The 27,084-nt window shown below is 40.6% G+C and overlaps 1 protein-coding gene across 3 annotated transcripts; it reads right to left on the reverse strand.

Annotated features, from left to right (window-relative positions):
* MFSD11 (major facilitator superfamily domain containing 11) lies at positions 1-27,046 on the reverse strand. 3 transcript variants are annotated; one of them, XM_024101798.3, is made up of 14 exons: positions 26,913-27,046; positions 26,388-26,558; positions 24,043-24,098; positions 23,128-23,235; positions 22,568-22,647; positions 22,369-22,465; positions 21,858-21,916; positions 18,250-18,394; positions 16,835-16,875; positions 15,618-15,683; positions 8,642-8,767; positions 7,058-7,232; positions 5,429-5,564; positions 1-2,578 (listed from the first exon to the last, which is right to left on the reverse strand). In XM_024101798.3, exons 1-14 carry the CDS (start codon positions 26,937-26,939, stop codon positions 2,414-2,416), a joined length of 1,452 nt encoding a protein of 483 aa, XP_023957566.2. In that variant the 5' UTR covers positions 26,940-27,046; the 3' UTR covers positions 1-2,413. The 3 variants fall into 3 exon arrangements, with proteins under 3 accessions (XP_023957566.2, XP_023957568.1, XP_023957567.1); XM_024101800.3 differs by lacking the exon at positions 26,913-27,046 and having other exon boundaries at positions 23,128-23,182; positions 26,388-26,530; XM_024101799.3 differs by lacking the exons at positions 24,043-24,098; positions 26,388-26,558; positions 26,913-27,046 and adding an exon at positions 23,429-23,540.
* Between the last annotated feature and the right edge of the window lie 38 nt (positions 27,047-27,084).

Raw genomic sequence — 27,084 nt, forward strand, 5'->3', positions numbered from 1 at the left:
TTACCTTCTAAAACAAAATTGTATTATTTTTAATGCATTTGCAAGGCACTCATCACCATAAGCACAAATTTTTTCACCCACCTATTACCAAACAGAATTGCTCCTTGTGATCTTGTAGCAATTAAAAACTTCTCTCACTAGTGTGTGGAGAACAGATTCCAATAGTATGAAGATTGATATTTTATCTCTTAATTAAAGTTCTTTATACCTTTTGGTACTTTGAAGAAAATATAAAAAAGAATGCAGGAGGAAAATACCTAATCACTGAAGGATTTCCTAATGTCGTTACTTTTTTTCCCATCATGAATGGTATATAAAAATATTATATTTGAAATTACAGAATAAAAGAAGTGGATGGGAGGCACTAATGTGCAGCCAGCTACATCATATGCATTTATTCAATTTGGTTCCATGCCCTGAATTTCCCCTTTAGTTTGACTGACAAAGTAGAATTGTTATATTCGCTCGTCTCCCCTTTCATCTTCTTCTCCATCTCACTCCCTTTTACATTTTATTCAGTGAAACTCCTGCTGACCAATAAGATTTCCTTTAGTTTCCCTCACCTATCCACTTCCCAGCTAAGTATTTGGGGTTTCAATAGTTCTCTCATTAACACCTTTCTGACCTCACAGCAGAAACCTGGAGTGAACCCAAAGCCAATACGCCTAAATTTCTGTACAGTGCCATTTTACTATGCACAGGCTTGGTTGTACCACATGAGGATTTCACGTGACACACCATTTTGAGAGGGGCATGGAGATACAGAAAGGCACAGGGTTCCCCAATTCAATACCAAATTTATCCTCCGTACACACCTAAGTAGTTATGACATAGTATGAGAAACTGAAACATAATTTAAATCTTTCTTAATCATCTTTAAATACAAGAAGCCAACATACCAACTTTGCTCACCAAAAGGTTTGCAGTCTAACAAAAGATGGTACTTTGCTAAAAATCGAACCAAGGAAGTTTCTAATAAGGTGTTTCTAAAGAGTTTGCACGTTGGTGTTCACATTTATTCTCAGTTGCTTCAGATCAATTTGCTTACTAGTCAAAACCTAACTGCCAGCACTGCAAGTTCAACTAGGTAAATGAAATCTAGGTGCGTTGTATCTGCTGCATATATTATCACCAATTATAATAATTCTGCATCCAAAACTTAGCTGCCAGGTTTTTTTGATGATGCAGAATAAATTATTGCATGTTCTTCCTATGTTCTATTGAGTAATAAAACATGTTTGTCAATCAGCTATTCAGATATTACTTAGATGATGCACATGAAGCAGATACTGGATGTGCAGTAACAAGGGACAATTTTTACAGTCCACTTTCCCCTCTAACCATGCTTTAAAGAGGTAAATGGGAAAATGTGCCCATCACAAGATGCCATTACAAACATGTACATCTAACTAATGTAAGCCCTGATCTTGTAAATACTTGTACACCTGAGTAACTTTAAGCATGAGTAGTGCCAGTGAACTCAATGTTTGTAGGCTGAGAGCTGTGTCTCTATGACTCCTTGTCCTGGAGAACGTTCTGGCAGCCAACCTAATCTGCAGCCTGATGCTGAGAGGTGCTGAGCACTCATAATACCTGTTGATATAAATAGGGATTCAGTTGTTCCACACTTCTCCGGTTCAGGCCCTTAATCATCTTGGCCTTTACTTAGCCTTCTGATAAGCTTAAAATAAAGAAAATCCTGTCCAAATTTTTCTAATATACTTCACGTCAGCCCATAATACTTAAGATCTCTCTTTTTTAAAAACTGAGCCTAGCTAAAATTTTAAGCTATAAAATAGGGTATCAACAATGTTATATACTTAGGAACCAAGGGATGGAGGGGCACAGCATCACAAAATGTTCCAATGAGAACACCTCTATTGCCACAAAAGTCCATGGGTTTGATTGGTTTCTCAGATATGTAGACATGCTGCAGCACACTGTATCTTATTTTAAAATATATCACTCATACACAGAAGGAATTTTTACAAGGTAAGAGTCTGCAGAGCTTGGATCTAAGTAAAAATAAAACTATTTGAGAGGAATGAAACTAGAATTTCTATAGTACATGATCACAAAGAGAGAAATTAAGAGAAATAGGCACTCAGCAAAGGGATGTATCTGAATAAAATTGTTCAATGCACAGATCCCCAGTTTTCCTTCCATTTTCTCATATGGGATTTTTGTGACCCTGCACATCAACGTCGATAAAAATAAGAAAGAGAGCCTTTTCATTTTGGCATTTTGTTTTTCTATGTTTCATTATGACTGTTCCTATCAGTTACACTGAAAGGGCTTTAATAGAGGCTTCCTTCATCCCGGCCTCTGTGATGTGATCTTTTCGCCTTCTCAAGTCATTTCAATAAATATGTTTCTGTGCATCTCCTCACATCAGGCTGATGGAGCACCTGGATCAAATGCTCCTGTAGTCAGAGCCACGGGCGACAAATGCTGCTGCTTCCCACTCCACAGTAAAGAAGGAGATTGTTCCAAAGAACCCAACCACTGCCATGATCAGGAGCTGCCACTGAAGAAGAAGGTAGTTGCTGTAGAAAAATGCGACTGCAGCACAGATGGACTGAAAGAAAAAACACAAAACAAAGGCTATCACTGCAGGTATGCAGTCTAACTGTTCTATGTAAAGATTATCATTACTGACATGCATACAGAATGACATTTAGCCTTTAGTTCTCTTAGAAATATACTCCTTTATCAGATATTAAAGGTAAAAAGGCTTCACTATATTTCTGTATTTCTTTTGGTCTGATACACAGAAAATTCAGTTTTAACTTCTGTCATCTAAGTGGGCTTCACTGGATGAATTGAACACCACACACAAGGATATTTATAATATCCTATATTCAATTCTCTGGTACTGAAACCACTGTGTCTCATGCACAACACATCAGAGGAATGAGTACAGTATATAAAACAGGTTTCAGAGTAGCAGCCGTGTTAGTCTGTATCCGCAAAAAGAAGAACAGGAGTACTTGTGGCACCTTAGAGACTAACAAATTTATTAGAGCATAAGCTTTCGTGGACTGCATCCGAAGAAGTGGGCTGTAGTCCACGAAAGCTTATGCTCTAATAAATTTGTTAGTCTCTAAGGTGCCACAAGTACTCCTGTTCTTCTTTTTGCGTATATAAAACAATAACCTGAATAATCTTTTCCCAGTTTTACAGCACTTTATTACAGAACCAGAGGCATGCATGTATGACATAACTGCACATTTTTACCAAGTGTAGCTGCTTAAATGCACTCCACCCTTGTTAAGGATTCAAGCTACAATACTCATTAGCTCCCAGCTAGATTAAAGAACCCTTATAATTAGCCTGACCCATCATCACGTTAAATACTTAACTAACTTGGATAATGTTATCAAAACGATGAATGGTGCGTTGGGAAATCATTGGAAATAATAAAGTCCTTACAAACACAGCAGCTGTGATCTAGTGGATTAGGCACATGGCTGGGAATCAGAACACCCATGTTCCCAGCCCCAATTTATTGGGTGACCCTGGGCAAGTCTTGTCACCTCTTCATGCCTCAGTTTTCTGACTATCACAATCCATGATCTGGGAAAGCTCAAAACCAGAAAGGTTTCCTCTTTTAGAGGGAATCCACTTGGGCTCCATGTTTGCTAGTTTATCAACCCATTCAGAATAGGAGAAAGCAATCATTTATGTGAATGGCTTCTAATTTAGTCCACAACTGGCTTAATTATAAATATTTTGGGGTGATGGTTTAAGACATGTGAAATGACCATTTCAATTCTTCTTATGCCCATGCTCTCCTAACCAAGTGTTGGGCACAACTGGTAACTCCAAGTGACATGTGGTACAAACTTTTTAAAACTTGGAAACCAACATTTAACCAATACATTTGCTGTTACCTACTGCCCAATCTCCAAAGACTTCTTCCAGTAAATAAATATTTAAACCAAAAATCAGAATCTGCATATCTGAACATGCATTTAGACATTAAAGCAGAATCCACCATTATCTATAGCTCACACTCAAAAACCTGAGAGTGCCTGATGGCTCAATACATCAACACCGTACTTTTATATTGTTCTCCTGAACCAAGGGCTACTACTTGAACCAGTTTTTGCACAGAAGGCAGAACAGGCTCCCATCCTTTCTGGGAAGGATAGTACAGTAACTCCTCACTTAAAGTCGTTCTGGTTAATGTTGTTTCGTTGTTACGTTGCTGATCAATTAGCGAACAGGCTCGTTTAAAGTTGAACAATGCTCCCTTATAATGTTTGGCAGCTGCCTGCTTAATGTCCACTGCTTGCAGAAGGAACAGCCCATTGGAGCTAGTTGGTGGGGGCTTGGAACCAGGGTGGACCGGTAGCCCCCCATCAGCTCCCCGCTCCCCTAAGTTCCCTGTGCCGCAGCCGCCCTGCAGGCTATCAATTGCCGGCAGTTCAGCTGTCCCTCCCTGCACTGCCATGTGCTGCTCCTGCCCTCATAGACTCAGACTCATAGACTTTAAGGTCAGAAGGGACCATTATGATCATCTGGTCTGACCTCCCGCATGATACAGGCCACAAAGCCGTCCCTACCCTTTCCCTTGACTCTGCTGTTGAAGTCCCCAAATCCTGTGGCTTAGAGAATTCAATTAGCAGAAGCCTTGGAGCTGCTCTTGGGAGCCTACTGCTTGCTGTGCCGGGGTGGGCCTAACGTCAGGGTGTCCTCCTGCCCCCCACTTACCCCATCTCCATAGAGCGGGAGGGTGGGGGAACATGACAGGGCTCAGGACGGAGGGAGCTTGCTGGCACCAGCTGCTGTCTCAACTTGCTGATCTACTTAAAAAGGCAATGTACTTAGAGTGGGGTCAGCGTACTTAAGGGGCAATGCGCATCTCTCTCTCTCACACACACACAGGGTGTGTGTCTCTGTCTCTGTTTGCCATGCTGTCTCCCCTCCTTCCATTTATGCTGCCCTGTAGAGTGTGAGGCTACATTAACAACGTGTTAACCCTTGAGGACTCAGCCAAGTGCTAGTTCATCATTTAGCAGCAAGGCATTCCCTGGGAAATCTCTCACCCCCTGCCTTCACCACCTCAACCAAGCTTCACAATCATCATTGCTGTGTACAGTATTAAATTATTTAAAACTTATACTGTATAAGTAAAACTTATGCTGTATTCATATATATATAAAAAAATTCCCCGAAACCTAACCCCCTCTCCCCCCATTTACATTAATTCTTATGGGGAAATGGGATTAGCTTAACATCGTTTTGCTTAAAGTTGCATTTTTCAGGAACATAACTACAACGTTAAGCGAGGAGTTACTGTATTAAATTTATTGAGCTCACTAAAAAAATCTGTATTATTTCAGTAAAATACTAATTATTCATATACCCCCAAAGACATCTTCACATACACAGTCTGACTTTGCTACTTGACGCAAGATAATACCTGGACAAACTTGAAGACAGCAAAGGCAGGTGCACTGTCTTCTGAATAAAGGAACCCCAAAATACTGAGGAGTTGGGTGTTAAAGCAGCTGTCTCCTAGTCCCAACAGAAAGCTGCAAAAAATGGCCAACGCTTTGCTGCAGGGAAAAATGAAACCAACTTTAATAGGGATATTCAACTATTGGCTAGTACTAGTACACATAGAGATTCTCAATATAAACAAACTCTTTTGTCAGACTTGTCTTGGAAATAAAAGTAGCAAATTTAATTCAGGTTTGAATTTTGATGGAAAATTACTCATGTGGGTGGTAGAAATATTTCCTTACAGGATTTTTGTACTCTGAAATTCTAAGTTTTCTGCCAGCGCTACAGCCAGTCAAGCCTACACTGAATTGGAGCTGCTAAAACAACTACCTCACTTTGGGACTCCTCTTCTGTTAACGGGCAAGCATATCTGGATCTTAATGTCTGCAACCACCAAGCTCACAATGCTTTCCCAGGCAATAGAAAAGTAGTAACGCAAATCTGACAGCCAGGGATATGGAGAGCATGAAAACTGTATGAATATGGGAGGCTTAAAAAGGACCTTTCAAATTGCAGAAAATTTCAAATATAATGCTTAACACAAATCCATTAATATGTTCACAGTTTCTTACACTGGCAAATTAGCAGTTACTTGTATTTAAACATGGGATTGCTCCCTTCCAACTCATTCTCCTTCACACCTGTGTGTGTGGGAAGCAAGATGATAGAACAATGGGGGCACAGAAACAGAGTAGTCCCTGCAATATCCTGACCACAGAGATTAAATTCTGCTTGGCCCTTACCTGGGTTATGCATGCACAAGGCAAGAAAGCTTCCGATGCCCACTCCCCAACACTGAGCACCCCTGTAATGGGCAGGCAGAATCTGGCCACAAGTTAATGGAGTGGACCTGGACAATGAGTATTCAATTGGCTTTAGAAATTGCTGTCAGTGTGTGTGGTATAGTTGTGCCCTCTGGTCTATTAGAATATCTGAAATCACCGGCATCTACAATAACTAAAGTCATTTCTCCGATCATCATTAATAATGTTCACAAACAATGCACTTAATATGAACTGACACCATTCTGATCTGCCCCCTACATTTTTGGTATGAATTGCTATAACATCTGAAGCTACTGAGAATGGAGAACTCTGGATGGAAACCTTCTGTAAGGTCTTGATCACTAGTCAGTGAAAACAGCTTGAAGCTGCCTTTCCAACAGAAGAACAAGCTGCTTCTCTCCAAGGTTGTTAAAAAAAGGACAGCGATAAACTCTTTTCCACATCCAGCTAGGATAGGACAAGAAGTAATCTGCTTAATCTGCAGCAAGGAAGTTTTAAATTAGATATTAGGAAAAACTTTATAATTATTGTATAAGGATAGTTAACCTCTGGAACAGGTTACCAAGAGAGGTTGTGTAATTCTTGTCATTGGAGGTTTTTAAAAACCGGGAAGACTAACACCTGTCAGGGATGGTCTAGGTATATTTAATCCTGCCTCAGTGCAGGAGGATGGAATAGATGACCTCTTGAGGCCCTTACGATAGCCTCACATTTCTATGCTTTTGAATTACACTGATCAAGAGAAACAAAACACTTTGTACCTTGGATTCATATAAGCCCTATTATCTGTTCCTTCGAACGAAGCAATGGGGGCATCATTTGGTATGTTGTAAAAAATTAAATAAAAGGCTACAAAATGGACCACAATGCCAAGCATCACAACTGGGTTCCTGCCAAAGCGATTATCTTTGTTCACTAAGCCAAAGAATCCTCCACCTGTAGGAGGGGAAAAGAATACATAATTATTAGCATTAATGACAAAAAAAGAAACATGTTTAAAAAGTTTCCATTAAATCATATATTTACAGTGTAAAGAAAGAATCCAAACATCAGCTATGGCAGCACATGTTGAAAATGTACATTAGGAATGTATCTATGATAGACCCTGAAGGAGGGACCGGCAGAGCTGAGATCAGCCAAGTGGTACCTTGGTTCCATGGGGCGAGGGATGCAACTTGACAGGTAACAGAGGTGAATTCTCTGGGCTGTCAGAGCCATCCAGGAAAGGTGAGCAGGAGTTTTGTGGGACAGTACTGAAAGGGCTAATTGCATTGTGCAGCTGCTCTGCCAGTACTTACTATCTACAGAGGGATTGCAATGGTGAAGGGCAGGGGTTCTCCAACTGTGAGTCAGGACGCCAATGTGGGTTGTGACACCATTTTAATGGGGTTGCCAGGGCTGGCATTAGACTTGCTGAGGCCAAAGCCAAAGCTGAGCTCTACGACCCAGGGCCAAAGCCCAAGCCTGAGGTCTTCAGCCCTGGGTGGTGGGACTCAGGTTACAGGTCACCCACCTGAGGCTCAAACCCTTGGGCTTTGGCTTTGGTCCCCCTGCCAAAGGGGGTCGCAGTGCAGTGAAGTTTGAGAACCCCTGCTGAAGGGTAATAGTGGTGGATGATACTGTGCTTAGCCTCATTCAGAGCAAGTGCAATTAAACCGTGATGTGAATGCCTGTGTGGATTCAGGGTGTTTCACAAGTTAGGGGATTTCAATGGTGTTAGTTACACCAAAATGCTCTAGTGTAAGCAAAGGGTAGGAGATTTTGATCTAGTCAACTGAGATTTGTATTCAATCATTTTAATTGAGTACTAAGTTTACCCTCGGTGTATGTTTAGCCTTTCATCACTAAGCATACAGCCTTAGCTTTTTATTATAAAAAAGGTTTAGACTTAGCAATACAAAATGTAAATCAGACACAGCTAACTATAAAAGCATGATGTACAAATGCTAAAAATTGCCTATTAACACTATAGACTGGATTCACAGTTGTTTTCATCTTACATAGTCATTTATACCAATGCAAAATGGGTGTAAAATGCTAAGACTCTTATCTGGTAATTTCCACATCCTTCTCTGCATTCAGTTTGTACTAGTGTAAATGACTACACAAGATGCAGCACAATAATGAATCATAGAAGCATAGGGTTAGAAGGGACCGCAAGGGTCATCTAGTCTAACCCTGCCAAGTACTGTAGCAGATTTTAGTTATACTTTACTTCTTGCATATGCAACTTTTGCTGCAAGCCTGACATGTGTGGTGCACTGTTCATTTGTGTAGAAACAACCTTTTCAATAATCTCAACAACTTCATATTTTATACTTAAACTTTAATTTCTTTAGACTCACCTAAAATTTCTCCAATGCCAATAAAAATACCAGAGAGTCCAATAAGACTTTTCTCTTCAGTGCCAAATCTATTCACAGCACCAATACAGGTCCCATATACTCCAGAAAAGAATGTCAATTCCAGACCTTTAAGGACAGGCAGACAAAAGTTGACAGCCGTAGTATTATGCATTATTTCAGACATCATTATGTAAAAGTTCCTTATGTCTAACCATTGTCTCTTACAAATACATGGTTAAAATATGAAGATCGTAGATGCAATCACATTAGTTTAGGAATATTCCAAGCCATATAAATATATGACTTTCATAAGTCAGAATACATAAATTATTTTAGAAAAACCCACACACCATGACATGTGCAGTTAGTGTCATATCTGCACCTGGGATGAAATTCTGGCTCCATTGAAGTCAATGGCAAAACTTACATTGACTTCAATGGGAGTAAGATTTTACTATGGGTCTTTGACCTCCCACCAAACACCTAATAAATGTATGACGATATAACCACACAGCTGTTGTGTATCACTACTTTCAGATACTGTGGCACAATATGTGGTGGGGAGGGATAGCTCAGTGGTTTGAGCATTGGCCTGCTAAACCTAGGGTTGTAAATTCAATCCTTGAGGGGGCCATTTAGGGATCTGAGGCAAAAATCTGTCTGGGGATTGGTCCTGCTTGAAGCAAGGGGTTGGACTAGATGACCTCCTGAGGTCCCTTCCAACCCTGACATTCTATGATTCTATGACATATAACTGGAAGTTGGTTATAAGATTATATAATGGGGATGTCAAACCTATAGCCCCAGTGACACACCTAGAATGACCATTTAATATTATATTAAGAAGGCCTGCTGCCAGCACCAGCCAAAACAGTGCTTCAGTCATTGACACACACTTCAAAAAAGCACATTACAAAATTTGGAACCCTGTGAGAACCTTAAGACTTGTAGTGGCTTTCACAAAAATGGGTACTGTGACATGGGCTCCACTAATGCTATGTTTCTGAGGTCACTACAACACAGAAAGTCATTTCTGGCTAGATCTCCGCTTGGGCAACTCTTTTCTGTCTTGTTAAATTCTGCATGAATATTCACCTATACCATGAAGAATCACTATTGTGGTGACCATATACCACTTTGTTTATTTTGTGCATTATATCCATTCATAATATTTAGCATATACTCTTCATCTTCAAAGTGCTTTACAAAAAAACCCAAATGGTCATAATACCCCTAACATGAGGTAAGTAACCATTATTATCCCCATTTTACAGAGGGGAAAACTGGCCATAAAATGCTAAGTGACTTACCCAAGGTCACATAGCAGTCAGAAGTAGAATTAATAATAGAACTCAGAGTTTCTGACTACTAGTCTCATGCTCTAAGCACTAGACAAACTGCCCTTGGATTGTTAACACTTTCCTACACAAATTTTGTTCTTTGTTTAGTAAACTTTATATATTTTACAGCTAAAAAAATACCTAAGGTGCTCAATAAATAGCTGTGTTTAATTAATACACTTCCCCTAATGTTCTAAAAAAAGATGGTATTTTTCTTGTCCTAAGCTGTGATGTATTGTTATTGCAGATGTTGACCAGCTGCTGTGTTCCATCCCAGAGGTAGCTCTATGTTAATGATGAGCAATGTGATCCCTAATACAATATGTATTTCAATTTTCAAACTGTTTTGGAAATTCTTGCAGATGAAAAGTGCCACAGAATTATTATAAATATAACTTCAGGGAAACAGTCAAATAGTCAAGTCTTTAAAGCCTGACTTCAATGCAGGAAAAACAACTTTTTTTTTTTTGGGGGGGGGGGGGTGTCCAGTGATGCCATTTCTGAAAAAGAGCCCTTGTCTAAAGACTTATAAAGGAAGTGACAGATTCCAAGTTAAGCTCCTACTATGTACTACTACTTTCAATACATTTATAACTAACTAAAACTGAATAAAAATAAAAATAAACTCTAAGATAAGACCAATGTTTTGCTTAGTACATCTCTACCCTTCTACTGTCATTAACATGAGGGAAGGTAATATGGCTGAGTCCCAACTAGGGTGACCACAGAACCATGAGTCATGGAATAAGACTTTTCAATAGATAGAGTCCATTTTATAAATGTCAACTCTTCCATAGCAAGTATATTTACAAAAGTGCAAAGAGACTTGCTTAAATCAACAGAAACCCAGGCCAAAAATGAACTTTTAAGTAAACCTCTTTGGCCTTTACTATTGCAGAAAATATAGTACACCATATAAAGATCTAGTAATAGTAGGTGATTTTACATGGTATGTGAGCTGTAAAGCCTCACAAAACTTCCAACAGTTTCAATAACAGACCACAACAATTCGGAATCAATATCTGCTTTTGGAGCTCTTATGATGAATTGTACCAAATCACTTTACAATACAGATGGTACTGGTGAATTGAGCCACCAGATGGCAGCAACATATTTCAAGCTAGACTAAGTTTCTGACATGGTTACTTTAAGAGCCCAATTTGGCTTGAGTTACAGAAAACTCTCATTGATTTCAATGGGAGTTTTGCCTGAATAAGGATTGCAGAATCAGATATCAAAAGACATCATCTTGTTTTTTCGTATTTTTGTACCACAGTAGCACCATGTTACCTTCCTTCGACTTCCAAAGGTACTGCACCTCTAAGAGGGCTGCACTATGCTAGGCAGTATACTGACATGCATTAAGAGAGCCCCTGTCACAAAACACAACCAGTGGATGAAACAAATTAATGCAGATAGGGGATGGAGGACAAAGCAACAGTAAAATGAGTATGTTTTGAATAATAGGCAATAGTCTCAGCTCACCGCCAGCCTAGACATCATCCGCTGGCAGTGGTTTATAGACAATACGGTAGAGGTAAGTCTTAAGGAGGCATTTGAAAGACGATAAAGTGGTAGCCTTATGGATTTTGACAGAGACTTTTTTCCCAAACATAAGGGGTGGACATTGTATTCTCCCACTGTTCTGGTACTGTGAGTAGACATGACACTGAAATTTCTATAATAATGTTACTCTCCTGTCTCTCATGCAGTTTCCCCCCGGGGATGAGAAGGCAGCATGGCTAAAATAGCCAATTTTTAAAGTGTGTTAAAGGTAAATGGCAAAGTTTGAAAACACGTTATAAGAATCCAAGAAAATAACGGCTTATCTATACTTGAAACACTACAGCAGCACAGCTATGGCACTGCAGCGCTTCAGTGTAGATACTCACTAGAGCAACAGGAGAGGTTCTCCCACCAGCATAGTTAGTCCACCTTCCCGAGAGGCAGTAGCTAAGTCGAAAGAAGAATTCTTCTATCAACTCAGCACTCTCTACACCCGGGGTTAAGCTGGCTTATCTATGTCGCTCAGGGGTGTGGACCTATGTCTAGTCAGCTGACCACCAACTGGTCTTAAAACAGGGCACCTGTCCTGGCCCCTAGAGGAAGGTGATCACCAGATGAAACCTCGGCTGTCTGAGAACAAGAGAGACAAAGCCTGGAGAATCAGAGACAAGAAGTATCTAGAGAGAGAGAGCAAAAAGCTGATTGGACAGAGCTATAGGAGACCTGGTAGAGAAAGCAGAGTTCTGCAGAGAGCTGGAACAGAATTGTTGGTGAGACCTGACCAAACTGGGAGCCTCTGATGAGCAGAAGGCTTGGGCAGTGACCCCTCTCCAGCTTGGTGAGAAGACGCTGGGCCTCGAAGCAAGAGGTTGGGCTCTCAGCAGGGGTAGGACTCAGGCAGGGAGTCCTGAGGCGTGGAACATAGTGAGGAGCTCTCTTGTGGGCAACCTGACTTGAGGACTGTGGTAAAGTTCATGAGACTGGTCACTCAGATGGATGGCCTGGAAAGTAGAGCAAAAAGGAAATGGGAACACCGTGCCACTATTGACTCTCTGTGGGTGATCTGGAGGCATTATTCCTGAAGAGAGGACTGGAAAAATTGTTGTATATTAGTATTCTTACTGTGAGTTTGTCAAGAATAGTTTTGTTGCAAGGGTTTAGGGGAATTATTGTACTGGTATATATGAACAATCATGCCAAGGTTTTGTTTCAGACAGTGAAGGTATATCTACACGATGGAGACTATACCGGCATAGGTATGTCAGCCTAGCACTGTAGTGTAGATGCAGCCTACAAAAACAGTTTGGGTTTTCTTGTCAGCATAGGACAGTGTTTCTCTAACTGGGGTCGCCGCTTGTGTAGGGAAAGCCTCTGGCGGGCCAGGCTGGTTTGTTTACCTGCCCCATCCGCAGGTCCGGCCGATCACGGCTCCCACTGGCCGCGGTTCGCTGCTCCAGGCCAATGGGAGCTGCTGGAAGCAGCGCGGGCCAAGGGACTTACTGGCCGCCACTCCCTGTAGCTCCCATTGGCCTGCAGCGGCAAACCGCGGCCAGTGGGAGCCACGATCGGCCGGACCTGCAGATGGGGCAGGTAAACAAACCGGCCCAGCCCACCAGGGGCTTTCCCCACACGAGCGGCGACCCCAGTTTGAGAAACACTGGCATAGGAACACTACCTCCCTGAATAAAGTTGGCTATGTCAATGGAAGCCCTCTTCCATCGACATAGCTGTGTCTACATTTTGTCAGCATAGCTAAGTCAGTAAGAGATGTATTTTTTTCACCCCTCTGACTGACACAGGTATGGAGCTATAACTTTTCAGTGTAGACTAAGCCTGAGAGTCTGTCATGGGCAAACAAACAGGAAACTGAGGCAGGTGCATGGAAAAAGGTAAATAGTGGTTTCTCGCAGGGGTCTGTACTGGGACCAGTATTATTTAACATATTCATAAATGATCTGGAAAAAGGTATAAACAGTGAGGTGGCAAAACTTGCAGATGATACAAAACATAACCCCAAATATATGTATAAAACGATGGGGTGTAAATTAGCTGTAACCACTCAAGAGAGAGAGTCATGTGCATAGTTCTCTGAAAACATCCACTCAATGTGCAGCGGCAGTCAAAAAAGCGAACAGAATGTTGGGAATCATTAAGAAAGGGATAGATTGGGGTGGGCAAACTTTTTGGCCTGAGGGCCACATCGGGGTTCCAAAACTGTATGGAGGGCCAGGTAGGGAAGGCTGTGCCTTCCCAAACAACCTGGCCCCCGCCCCAAACAACCTGGCCCCCGCCCCATCCACCCCCTCCCATTTTCCGCCCTCGACTGCCCCCTTCAGAACTCCCGACCCATCCAACCCCCCTGCTCCCTGTCCCCTGACTGCCCTGACCCCTATCCACACCCCCGCCCCCTGACAGGCCCCCCCGGGACTCCCACACCTATCCAAACCCCCCTGTTCACCGCCCCCTGACACACACACCCAGAACCTCTGCCCCATCCAACTGGCCCCTGCTCTGTGTCCCCTGACTGCCCCCCGGGACCTCCTGCCCCTTATCCAACCCTCCCGCTCCCCGTCCCCTTACCATGCCGCTCAGAGCAGCAGGACTGGTAGCCATGCCGCCCCGCCGGCACCAGCCAGGCCGCCGCGCTGCCCGACAGGAGCTTGCAGCCCCGCTGCCCAGAGCGCTGGCAGCACAGCGAGCTAAGGCTGCGGGGGACAGGGGAAGGCCAGGGGCTAGCCTCCCCAGCCGGGAGCTCAAGGGCTGGGCAGGACGGTCTCGCGGGCTGTAGTTTGCCCATCTCTGGGATAGATAATAAGACAGAAAATATCATATTGCCTTTATATAAATCCATGGTACGCCCACATCTTGAATACTGCATGCAGATGTGGTCACCCCATCTCAAAAAAGATATATTGGAATTGGAAAAGGTTCAGAAAAGGGCAACACAAATGATTAGGGGTATGGAACAGCTTCCATATGAGTAGAGATTAATAAGATTGGGACTTTTAAGCTTGGAAAAGAGACGAATAAGGGTGGATATGATAGAGGTCTATAGAATCATGACTGGTGTGGAGAAAGTAAATAAGAAAGTGTTATTTACTTCTTCTCATAACACAAGAACTAGGGGTCACCAAATGAAATTAATAGGCAGCAGGTTAAAACAAACAAAAGGAAGTAGTTCTTCACACAATGCACAGTCAACCTGTGGAACTCTTTGCCAGAGAATGTTGTGAAGGCCAAGACTATAACAGGGTTCAAAAAAGAATTAAATAAATTCATGGAGGATAGGTCCATCAATGGCTATTAGCCAGGATGGGCAGGCATGGTGTCCCTAGCCTCTGTTTGCCAGAAGCTGGGAATAGGCAACAGGGGATGGATCACTTGATAATTATCTGTTCTGTTCATTCCCTCTGGGGCACCTGGTATTGGACACTGTCGGAAGACAGGATACTGGGCTAGATGGACCTTTGGTCTGAACCAATATGGCCGTTCTTATGTTTTTATTGAGTAGCGGCCTGCCGCAGGAGGGCACTTCACGTGGGGGCTGCCCTATTACAGAGTCAAACCAGTGACTGCAATGAAGGAAGTCTTTGCAACATTTTCCTAATGCACACATGGTTTTAGGACAAAGGCTCTTACAAAAGTCTCCTACACTTCATTGCAAGTCTGATGGAGCTGATATTAAACAACTCATCTACAAAAGTGAGTTTAATTACCATTATTAGACTCCACTGCAGTTTAACTGTGTTCTAACATGATTCAATCTGGCCAGTATGAACAGGGACAAACTGTGTAATAAAACAGATTCATAAACCATGCTCTAGCCAAGATACAACTTGGTTGACCTTAAACTGGGTTTAACAACTCTTATTAAACCCCATAATTTTGGCAGGGTTACGTACAAAAATATTAATCTACAGGAGAGCATTTTTCAGAAACAGAGTACAAAAATAGAGAATTTTTCACTTGACCAGAGCTCAAAGAGCCGGGAAGGGTAATAAACTCCAATATGTTAAAGTAATATATCCTGGGATACAGGAATATAATCCTGATCGAGGGGTACTCATTTACTGTCCCATAAAATGCCCTGGCACTATCAAATGATTGTGTCCTTTTGCCTGTTTCATTACCTGTATAAGCAGTTGTAACACTAAGGAGCAAAATCTCTTTGGTGAAGTATAGCTTAATAGAGCTCTCTGCAAAGAAAAAACATAAATGAATAAAATTCACTGACATTAAGGGCACATTTACTTTCTTTTGCTGTTTACCAAAGGCACAAATACATTAAAGTGATGCAAACCATGCACTGATTTTTTCTCTCTTTGATTAAATAAGGCTGCTACATAGGGGGCCTTTAACATAAAAGTCCAATCTGAATGGGTTTTATTGTGGGGGGACAGGGTAGAGAGGGAAATCAACCAAATAAATTTTCCAGTGATAAAAGGCTGAGTGGTTTTATGTACTGTACTCTTATAATCTCAATTCAGAATATTTTTATTTTAAAATAATTGAGTTTTTCTACATGTTTTGGGGACAAATTCTGCTTTCAGATACCAACAGTTAAGTGCCACTAATTATAAGCCCCAATGGGAGCTGCACACATGTATCTGAATGAAGAATTTTTATTTTTTAAATTGCTGAACTTTATTGTAAATGTTGATGTAAATTCATACAAAAGGTAATTTATACTTCATCTTGCTCTTTCTTTAATGCAAAACGTTTTACTTTCATGTGGCTTTTCCTTTTTTCCTCCCCTCATCCCCATGATCTCTCCCTCTCATACCCTGTCCTCCCTTCCTAGTGTTAACCCTCTTTTTCACCTCCTTAGACTTGTTTCAATTCTGTCCTGAGATTGTCAAATATCCTTTGCTTCCCTCTCAACTCAGCAACTCACACAGTTGCTCATCAATCCTCTTTAATCTCCACAGAATGAGATCTTTGCTCTTTCCACTGAGGCTTGAACCAGGAGGTGCCTAGAGCCTTCAAAACACAGATGCATCCTACTGTTTGCCTCAATGTCATGTCACTTTAAACCAGGCACCACAGTTGAAGACTAAAGATCCTGGACTAATCTGGGATATGAAGGATCTGGGCTACATGATACACTGGATGAATTAAGAACAGATGAGGGAACTGTGAGGGTTGTTTAGCTGAGTGATAAACAAGGAAGATTAAGTGTCTCAGGATTAAGAAAGGGGAGAATGCAGGTCTATTGCTCTGCATTATTGAAGCCAAATTTCTATTTAAAATTATTCATATATGGTGGTGTACAAATAGGATCATTTGACAGTTCATAAATCTGTTGTAATATTTTTGAGAGATGGTTCTAAAGTACAATAATACTTACTAAATGCATCCACTGCCCTCGTCGCTTTGCTTTGGACAGACCTGGGTAAATATTTTTTTAAGATCAGAAAGATGAACCAGAGATAACCATGCTTTTACCATTATGTTGGAAAACAGACTAATTCATCTTTTAGTTTTCTGTACATTTTCCTGCACATAATTAGCCATTTCAACACACTAATATGTTTAATAAAACTTTTTTGTGAAATAACCCTCTAGCTGTAAAAGATATTTGCCTTTAGTGTGGGTATCTGTCATTCACAGAGTATCCTCTTTTATAGCACTATGTCTCTGGGCTTTGTCTGTATCAGACTTGTTCTCTCCACTACATGTGCTCTCGTCTTTCTAATCATCCTACAGCTATGCTAATAAAATAACTGTATCCGAAAATATCATTTCAGGAAGACATCAGTGTTTATATCTTTGCAGTTCTAATGTGCACAGCAGCATGGTACCTAGACCATTTATGAGTGATCTGCTGCTAAATAATAACTGATAGCTTAACAGATCTCTACAGGTTATTAAATCTGTCCAAACAACCCTTGCCTACCACTGTGGCATGATATTGTTTTAAAACTGTTGGCCAGATAATCAGCCTACGTTGCCTCTGATACAACAAGCCTTGATGGGCAGATGCTTTTGAAAATCCTGACCCATACATAAAGCACCTGCCAATAAGAATTCTAAGCTCTATCTCCACCAGCAAATCAAAATTACAAACCACTTAGCTTCAAATAACTAATAAAGAACAATGGAAGAATTGTTTAAGGTAAGGGGTGTGGATAAAAGGGTTTAGAGACCTACAAAGCTCTTAGAACTACAAAGGCACTTGACTGCCAGGTACAAATTCTGATTGTGAATCAAGCTTCCTATAATTCTCAGAGAGCTCTGAAGATTCTTTCTGTGCTGCTCAATAAGGAGGTCAGCCCTCTCTTGCAGAATAATTATTGCAGAGACACACATTGAGAATGTGCTTTTAGGAGGGAAGTAAACAGTCTCATTCCAATCTGACCCCAATATGCCTTCATAAACCCCGCTCTGCTCTGCTTCTATCCCCAAATCACTTCCGTGGTTGGAGACCAATAGTTACTGTTTGGAGATGAGGGCAAGGAAAACTATGAAAGAACATACATACGCTTAATAGTGAGAGGAGGGAGATAAATGATGTCTCTCCAAAGACTCTTACTCACCAATGAAAATACACTATTTGTTATGCCCTATCCCATGCTCAAGTGTACTACCTATGAGGAGAACAAGTAAGGATTGCATCAACTAGTTAATGGCTATAGGGACTCTTCTATCCAAATTATTCATGCTTTTGGTTCGGAGGGAGAAGCAAATAAGGAGTTTTCCGTTATGCACTAGGTACACGCATGCTTGGCTGGATGGTAATGTGTTATTGTCATAAGCACTTACGAGTTGTCTACAATGCTTTCGTCAGTGGCGGAAACTTCCTCCTCCAGTGTTTTTGACTCCTCTGGTTTCCTAATCAGAAAGAACAGAAATGTGCCCACGAGACTGAGGACAGTTAGAGCAATGAAGACAGTCCTGCGATCACTCTCTGTGGAAAATCAAAAAGGTGTCACACACAGATCTGCATAAAATAATTCATATCTAGTAAACTATCTCCACAAATAATTGTGCAGATAGCTAAGATGTTTCTATGCTAAAGATAGGTACAGTTTGTAAAGAGGTGTATATAATACATATTAACTTCAGTGGTGTTGTCTGACTTTCAATCCGTGGGGCAAAGTGCCCCACATGTTTGGCAAGTTCCTTTGTCATTGCTGATATGCCAATGGAATACTGGCTGGTCAAAGAATATCACCACCACTTTCTGCTGTGGCTAAGGGCAGGTCTTAACTACAGGGGGGGGTTTAAGATTTAAGATATGCAAATTCAGCTACGCGAATAGCGTAGCTGAATTTGACCTATCGGAGCCGACTTACCCCGCTGTGAGGACGGCGGCAAAATCGACCTCCGCGGTTCCCCCTCGACGGCGCTTACTCCCACCTCCGCTGGTGGAGTAAGAGCGTCGATTCGGGGATCGATTGTCGCGTCCCGACGAGATGCGATAATTCGATCCCCGAGAGATCGATTTCTACCCGCCGATTCAGGCCTAGCGGGAGTTAATAAAAGGGAAGAGGAAGTGCAGAGGCTATTCAATAACAGTATTCAGTATTGCTTGCAGGGCAGAGGCTACATCATCTCCCCTACACTGATTAGAAATAACTTTCTTCCTCTCCAGCCCCAGGAACTAATGTTACGTCATGTGATACCATAAACTGGTAGACCTATAAATTTCAAACGCCATACGCTCATGAAACCTCAGAATTTGACAAAAGATAACTGAGTATCTGGAGGAAAGGTACCTGATGTTCCATGCACCAGTCCCTCTACACTAACCAACTTGTTTGGCATGGTAAACTTTTTTGTGCAGAGGCTTCCCCTATTCATCAGGCAGAAAAATTGCTGAGAAGCAGCTAATCATGCGGTGTGTTGAGACAAACCAACCTTTGGGGTCCCACTTCTCAATCCTAAAGATACTTCCTATGTACTTGTATTTATTTCTCCAATGGCTTAAAGGTGAACAGAAAAGTTTTAAAATACATTTAAAAAAAAACTGTGTAAAATTCCAAATCAATAACAATGTGTCTGTGTGTGTGCAAGCGTGGCAAGGGGAGACTGATGTTCAAATGTAGGAACATTCACCTTATAATGAAATGGAAGGAGACTCCTAAATTGTTTCAACGTGCTTCAAGGGACTTTAATTCACTTAAAGGTAAAGGAAAACTTGAATGTGAGTTCTGTTAAACGCTGTAATAAGAGGTGATTAGCAGAAGCAATATAAATCCGGAAACATAGAATTTCAGATTCCACAGATTTATGTTTTTGGCAGAATTTAAGCTTTTGCTTTAATTTTTGGATGTTTGAATTTATTTATTTTGTTATCTAGGCTGTGCTACTCAGTCTGCAGAGAGCCTGAATCAATAGTACAGTAGCAGAGCTGTGAACTGCCATGTTCAGCACAAGAGGATGCTAACTCCGAAGTCTGAGATGATTATTTAAAAGTCAACATTTCATTCCTAATTGTCTTTAGCAGAAACATCCTCCTAAAACATTTATCCAATGAGGTTGAAAATTCCATTTATTTGGAAGGACGTCTTACAGGGAAAAGGCTTCATGTTTTAAAGATGTGAATAGTTGAATGGTCTATCAGATATTTTGAGTTCTTTTTTATAGGAAACCCTCCTCCTCACATTCACCTTACAGCAGGATCATCAGCTCCATTTAGTATTACAATTCTGTTTTTTTTTCTTAATTGACAACCACTACCCACATATCAGTCCCTGCCTCCACCTTTTTACAGCAACTCAGGTCTCAGATGCTCTGTGTGGATCCCTACAGCTTAGACAACCTATCACTTTCTTCACTGAATATGAGGGCACTTTACTCCAAGTTCTGATAGATTTGGAAGGCTCCAGCCACAATATTAATTATAATTCAAACAAGAAATTAACCTTGATGATCTGTATCAAGACAGGGACACTGAGGGTTTGTCTGCACCAGGATATTATTCTGGAACAGGTAGGATGTGAATTTAAAGTGTAATAGCTATTCCAGAACAGCTCCCCATGTGGACATTCTTATTCCAGAATCAGGAGGTAGCCATGTTAGTCTGTATCCACAAAAACAACAAGGAGTCTGGTGGCATCTTAAAGACTAACAGATTTATTTGGGCATAAGCTTTCGTAGGTAAAAAACTTCACTTCTTCAGATGCATGGAGTGCATCTGTAACTTTCACTCCATGCATCTGAAGAAGTGAGGTTTTTTTACCCATGAAAGTTATGCCCAAATAAATCTGTTAGCCTTTAAGGTGCCACCAGACTCCTTGTTGTTTTTATTCAAGAATAAAAGTCTTCACATGGGAAACTATTATGGAATTCTGCAATACACTATTCTGATGAATTTCCCTCTGTACACGAGCCCTAAAAGCAGGCAAAAGGAACAGCAGCCAGGAATACTGGAGATATTCACAGCTCTTGTATCACACGGCTTTACGTACTAAGGCTACGTCTACACTACACAGCTTTCAGCGACACAGCTATGGCGCTACAGCCGTGCTGCTAAAAGGTGCACAGTATAGGTGCTGTTTGTTGGCGGGAGAGAGCTCTCCCGCCAACAAATAACTTCCACCCCCAATGAGCGGCATTAGCGTTGTTGGCAGGAGAGCACTCCTGACTACAAAGCGCTATTCACACCAGCACTTGAAATCAACAAAACTTTTGTCTTTCGTGTGTGTATGTGTTTTTAACACCTCTGAATGACAAAAGTTTTGTCTTTCAATTACCAATGTAGACAAAGCCTAAAACTAAAATACTCCCCAGAAAACAAATACAAATTTTACCTACTGTTCCGTGTTTCTAGTTGTCACAACTATGGCTATGTCTACACTAGCACTTTTGTCCGTCAGAGGTGTGCAAAAAACATCCCCTAACTGAGAAAAGTTTCACGGACAAAAAATGGCAGTGTGGACAGCATTATGTCAGTGGGAGAGCATCTCCCGCCAACATAACTACTGCCACTTGGGTTGGGGTCCTGTGGCACCTTTAAGACTAACAGATGTATTGGAGCATAAGCTTTCGTGGGTGAATGCCCACTTCGTCAGACGCATTCATCTGACGAAGTGGGCATTCACCCACGAAAGCTTATGCTCCAATACATCTGTTAGTCTTAAAGGTGCCACATGACCTTCTGTTGCTTTTTACAGATCCAGACTAACACTGCTACCCCCTCTGATACTTGGGTTGAGGGTGGTTTAATTATGCCAGCGGGGGAGCTCTCTCCCGCCGGCATAGAGGGACTACACACGAGACCTTACAGTAGCACAGTACAGCTGTGCTGCTGTAAGGTCCGTAATGTAGACATAGCCTATGGCTGCTTCCTACTTCATTATTTTATCCATTTTTTCATACATTATGATACATCAAAGTATTCTACACACAAAGCAAGTAATACAAACCTGATATGTGAGTTTTCCCACGCCAAGCAAAGTATATATAAAGATTTCCAAAAAACAAGCTGCAAACAAAAGAGGGATAACACAGGAATATAGTATTTATTATGGTAACAAATTATATATAAAAGAATATGGTGTAAATGTGAAAGAGACAGAGGGTGCCTGTCCTCACACTGTCAAAGTCAAACGGCTAGCCCCATAGAAATGTAAAACAAAATTGAGGATTCACGTTCATAAGGCCAGCTCTACATTTCAAAGGGATCCAAGATATGAGAAATGACATTAGCTTTAGTCCATCAGGAGGAAAGATCTGCCGTATATAACTCCTATTTACCATTAAGCATTGCTCAATATCAGCAACGTCACCTCCAGCTTTTCCTTTCGTTTCATAGTCTGTGGAGTATCACTCTGAAGTACTGTCTGAGACAAAAGTCTCCCTTGCACCCTCACTGAACAACACAGCAAGTACAGGGTGCATGTAACCAAAGGGAAAGATTTAATAAAGGAAAGTTACCTGGACTGTAAAAGTGCCCAGAAGATTCCACTGTTTCTCCCAATAGTGTTTTCATCTGAATTTATCGTCAGGCAATTTCCCTGTGCAGTCCAAAGTACTGAAATTCAAGTAAAAAAGTTGCTGAGAAAGGAGGAAAAATAGTTGAGAGAGAAATGTAGTGAAGAAGTACAAGCAGATAAACACTAAGTGCAATACTTACCAGCAGCTGCTATCCCAATGAAAACAGAAGCAGTGTAGAAGGACCATGTGAAAGGCTGGATAAAAACCGCAATGTATATGCTAAAATATAACAATGAATTATATTCAAATTTAATGTGGGCAATGTTATGCTGATTATGCTTTTTAACAATCAGATTTGCATCTTAGCTTCCTCTAAATCAAGTACTTATTGCTAAGCTCATTTTGAAAAGACTCCAGGTCAATAAGATTTGAAACAAAACAGTTTTTTATTACCCTAAACATATAATGCTATTTTTCTAATACAGTCATTAGACTGAGGCTTGATCTTGGTTTTTTACTCCAAGGTCAGCCAGACCTGCCAATGCTGTGGAAATAACATGGTCACTGTCTCTGGGGGAGGGAGTGCTCTGAAGTGACATTCCAAGTGACTCAAGATCAATACTGATATCATTGCAAGAAGCCAAACCCTGACCTCCTCAGCCAGTACAATTTCATGCATGACATGATACCTTTTGGAGGTGAAATAAAGGGAGGAGATGCATAGGAAGCAGAAACTATAGATTTAAATGAATTACTTACCTGTAAAATAGACCGCTAACAAACATGGATAACTGAGGTCCCACTACAGCAACCACTGAAGGTGAAATAAGATTTGATGCAGAGAACACCCCATAAATAATGGCCATGCTACACAAATAAATAATAAAGATGAATAAGCATTTCAAATGAAATTCAAGAGTATTGGCTAGTGTAGTCTATTTTATTTATTTAAGGAAAATTTTCAAATGATTCAAAACTATTACATCAAACATATCGCCTAGCCTATGTAACTGCATGATCTTATTATTCTAGCCCCTCTTTCCCTTCTATTGTTATTTACCCTTGTTTGTTGCACTTTATCTTAAATTAGATTGTAAACTCTTGAGGGCAGCGACCAAGTCTTCCTAAATGATTGCACAGTCCTAGCACAACAGACCCCTGATCATGATTGGGGACTTTGGTTGCTATGACAATACAATAAACATTAAAAAAATGGTTTCCACAGCTCTGATACCCTGATGATCCTCCTATCATTCGGAGTGTTCCCTTCCATGTGACTGTTGAAATCTCTCCTGCAAGCTGATCTGCACAGGCAGACCCTGTGCTCTATGTGGGTACAAAGGTCCAAGTTTGTAGGATCAACGCCTTAGCTAGCTGCTTTACTTTTCAATAATTTCACCATAGACTGCATGACTTGAGATAAAAAACAAAGCATGGCATTGTTTCTCCCTACACGGAAAAAGTGCAAAACATGAATGCGGTTAATTTAAATAGGAAGATCTACATGTAAAATTACCAGTAAGCTGTGTTTAAGTATGATAACATAATTTTGTTTTTAACGTGTAAGTTCAGCAGAAAAATACAATCACCTAAGAGCATATCCCTATAAGATTTCATTAAGACTAGCTATGCCTCTTAAAGTAACAAAAGGACAAAAATATCATTGTAAATTACCTGGTATAGCCACTGCCATGAAAATTTGTGTTGTTTAAATTCGTGATAACAGTTTGCTGTGTAGAGAAAATTATAAATAATAATACAGAAAGTACATTTTATACTTTTTTTAAAATCTGAAAACTACAGACAGATTAGCATAAGAGCAAAGTTAGAACTGATTGTTAATAACAATACCCAAGGAACTATAAGTAACTTAGAAATGACCATTATACCTCGTAAAACTATGTGAGGAAGTAACTATTACACCCATTGTACAGTCAGGGAAACTAAACTGCAGCTTGTTCAGATTCAGTGACAGAGTCAAGGACTTGATATAAAAAATTCTGACTCTCATCCGCTTTTCTAATTACTCTACACTCCTTTCTCTTTTCAAATGAGCAGTACACAAGCCTTTGAAAACCACATTTATTAATTACAGCCTAAGGCCCTGAACCTCAAAGGTTTTTAGGTTCCCAACTTCTGTTGATTGCAATAGAAGTTAGGGTGCTTAAATACCTTAGAAGGATCTGGGACTAAGTCCCTTTGTGGATATAGGCCGGGGTTCTCAAACTGGGGGTCGGGACCCCCCCTCAGGGGGTCGTGAGGTTATTACATGGGAGGGTCGCAAGCTGTCAGCCTCCATCCCACACCCTGCTTTGCCTCCAGCATTTATAATGGGGTTAACATATTTTAAAGTGTTTTTAATTTATAAGGGGGGGGGGGGGTCGCACTCAGAGGCTTGCTATGTGAAAGGTGTCACCAGTACAAAAGTTTGAGAACCACTGATCTAGGCCTTCCTTCCTACACTCTCCCTCTGTCTACTGGTTTTCTGGTATGCTGGTTTGGTCACGGGGCAACTGCAATTTGAACTATGGAACCTCAGTCCTGATTCATTCACTGCCAGACAATGAGTATTGCTTGCAGACACTTTTATTTATGAGAGACAAGGTGGGTGAGGTAGTATCTTTTATTGGACAAACTCTCTCATCAACAAAAGTTGGTCCAATAAAAGATCTTACCTCACTTACCTTGTCTCTCTAAGGTTTGTCTACACTGGACTTTTGTCGGTAAAATTTTTGTTCTTCAGAGGTGTGAAAAAAAAACACACACACACCCAAACAACAAAAGTTTTACCGATTAAAAAGCACCGGTGTGAACAGCGCTTTATTGGCAGAAGAGCTCTCCTGCTGACAAAGCTACTGTCGCCGCTCGTTGGGGGTGGAAGGTTTTTGTTGGTGGGAGAGCTCTCTCCTGCCAACAAAGAGTGGCTACACTGTGCATCTTGTAGCCTAATATCCTGGGACTAACATGGCTACAACAACACTGTATACAGCTTTTATTTATAAAAGTTCGCCCCACAAAGATGCTTGGGGTGAAGCTGTCCATTTGAAACAATAACTAGTATTTTGTGATTCTATAGTGCCTTTAGATCTCAAAGTATTTAACAGACATTAACAAATTAAGCCTCTCAACATCTCTTTAATGTAAAGCAGTATGAGCCCCATTTTTACAGAAATGGAAACTGAGCCATGGACATGCTCTGTAGCAAACACGAATTGAACCTCTATTTCCAAACTCTCTGTCCTGTGCTTTAGCCACAAGATCAGCCTCCTCTACTATAAATTAACCATACAACATGGTAAAGCAACCTTTATACATCTACAAACAGGAATTCCTCCTGAAAATAAGAAAAGAGAGTCTCTAAATATAGAAAACACAGGATTATAATAATAAAAGTAATAAAAGGGCAGTCTGCTTTTAAGGATAAATTTAATTATTTTTATGTCCAATTTGCCTGCAGTAAAGGAGAGAGAGACTAGCAGTTAATTATTTAGTGAGATGTAAAGTGACTTGGCAGTGTCAGTTGTGACAGTATGACTACTTGCCAGATACTGTATTCATACCCCTTCAATCTCCAGTTTGTCATTACACAGTGAAAATGTGAGATTAAGGAAGATTAATTAACCAGGAGAAATTAGGTGACAAAGTTACAAATAATAGCATCCTGGTCATATGTTTTAAAGTGAAATTATAAAAAAGCTCAGAAACATGACAGGATCCAGTTTAATTCAATTGCTGGACAGATAATTGCCAAAACAGATATTATTAAGCTGAATGTGTTTAATTAACTTAATTTTTTTCTAAGCAACCATGGGTTGTCTCATACCATTACTGTTTCACTGCTATACTCTCTTAAAGAAACAGATTACTTAAGTACCTGTGCAAATACTAAATCAAGAGAAACACAAAAAGATAGCATTAAATTTTATCATGCACCTTAGATCCCTAAACAAAACAACCCTTAAAATTGGGATGTCAGAAAGAAAGGTGAGGATGTGGAGTGTTTTGATATTTGCACTTACCGCAACATTTCCACACGTTTGGAAGGCAGTAAACATAAACATAAAAGCAACTCCTAACATAATTATGTTAAAAAGCTTTTTCGATTTAGGAGACATTTTGTTTTTTCTTAGGAAGTTGTCCTCTTCAGTCCGGAGAAGTTCTATTTTCCTTTTAAAGCTCCCTTTTAAGTTCTGCCAAAAAAAAAAAAAAAACAAGAAAAAAACCCTTCACAAACACAAGTTATTTTAAACTAATGGTTAAGTGTTAGGAAGTATTCATTGGCAAGCCAAGAGGTCTAGTCTCCACTGTAAATAAAATAAAGAAAAAAACAACAACACTGGAAAAAAAAACAAGTCAAAGGTTTAGTACGAGTTGTGAAGATTATTCAGATCCTTTCATATGAAGATATGTAGAGTGCAGTATATTATTTCTTCATGACATCCCTTCCCCCAGAAGTAGTTTCCCAGCCGCTGAGTTAGTAAATCAGCTCACTTCCTCGCCACCATTGCTCTGAATCAGATTTTAGTCAAAAGACATTAAATCACCTGACAAAGGAAAGAAAAGACACTCATAAACACAAGCCATGTCCATTCATGCTGAACAGGAAATAAGGAATATTTCACAATCCAGGTCAGCTGACTGATCAGGCTAGAACACCCTTGTGCACTCTGGGAAATGCAGTTTCAGCATTTCTACGACTTAAAAAAAGAGTAAATC

This window comes from Chrysemys picta, chromosome 12 (assembly GCF_011386835.1).
Source record: "Chrysemys picta bellii isolate R12L10 chromosome 12, ASM1138683v2, whole genome shotgun sequence".
In the NCBI taxonomy this organism is placed as follows: Eukaryota; Metazoa; Chordata; order Testudines; family Emydidae; genus Chrysemys; species Chrysemys picta.

Bases quoted from the DNA above. Each gene is read 5' to 3' on its own strand.
- MFSD11 (XM_024101798.3), bottom strand. From the start codon at position 26,939: ATGAGTGTCTTTTCTTTCCTTTGTCAG. The intron at 24,099-26,387 runs GTAAGTGCAAAT...TTCTCTACACAG, and splicing joins AAACGTGTGGAAATGTTGCG to CAAACTGTTATCACGAATTT. The intron at 22,648-23,127 runs GTAAGTAATTCA...GTTATATTTTAG, and splicing joins GTTAGCGGTCTATTTTACAG to CATATACATTGCGGTTTTTA.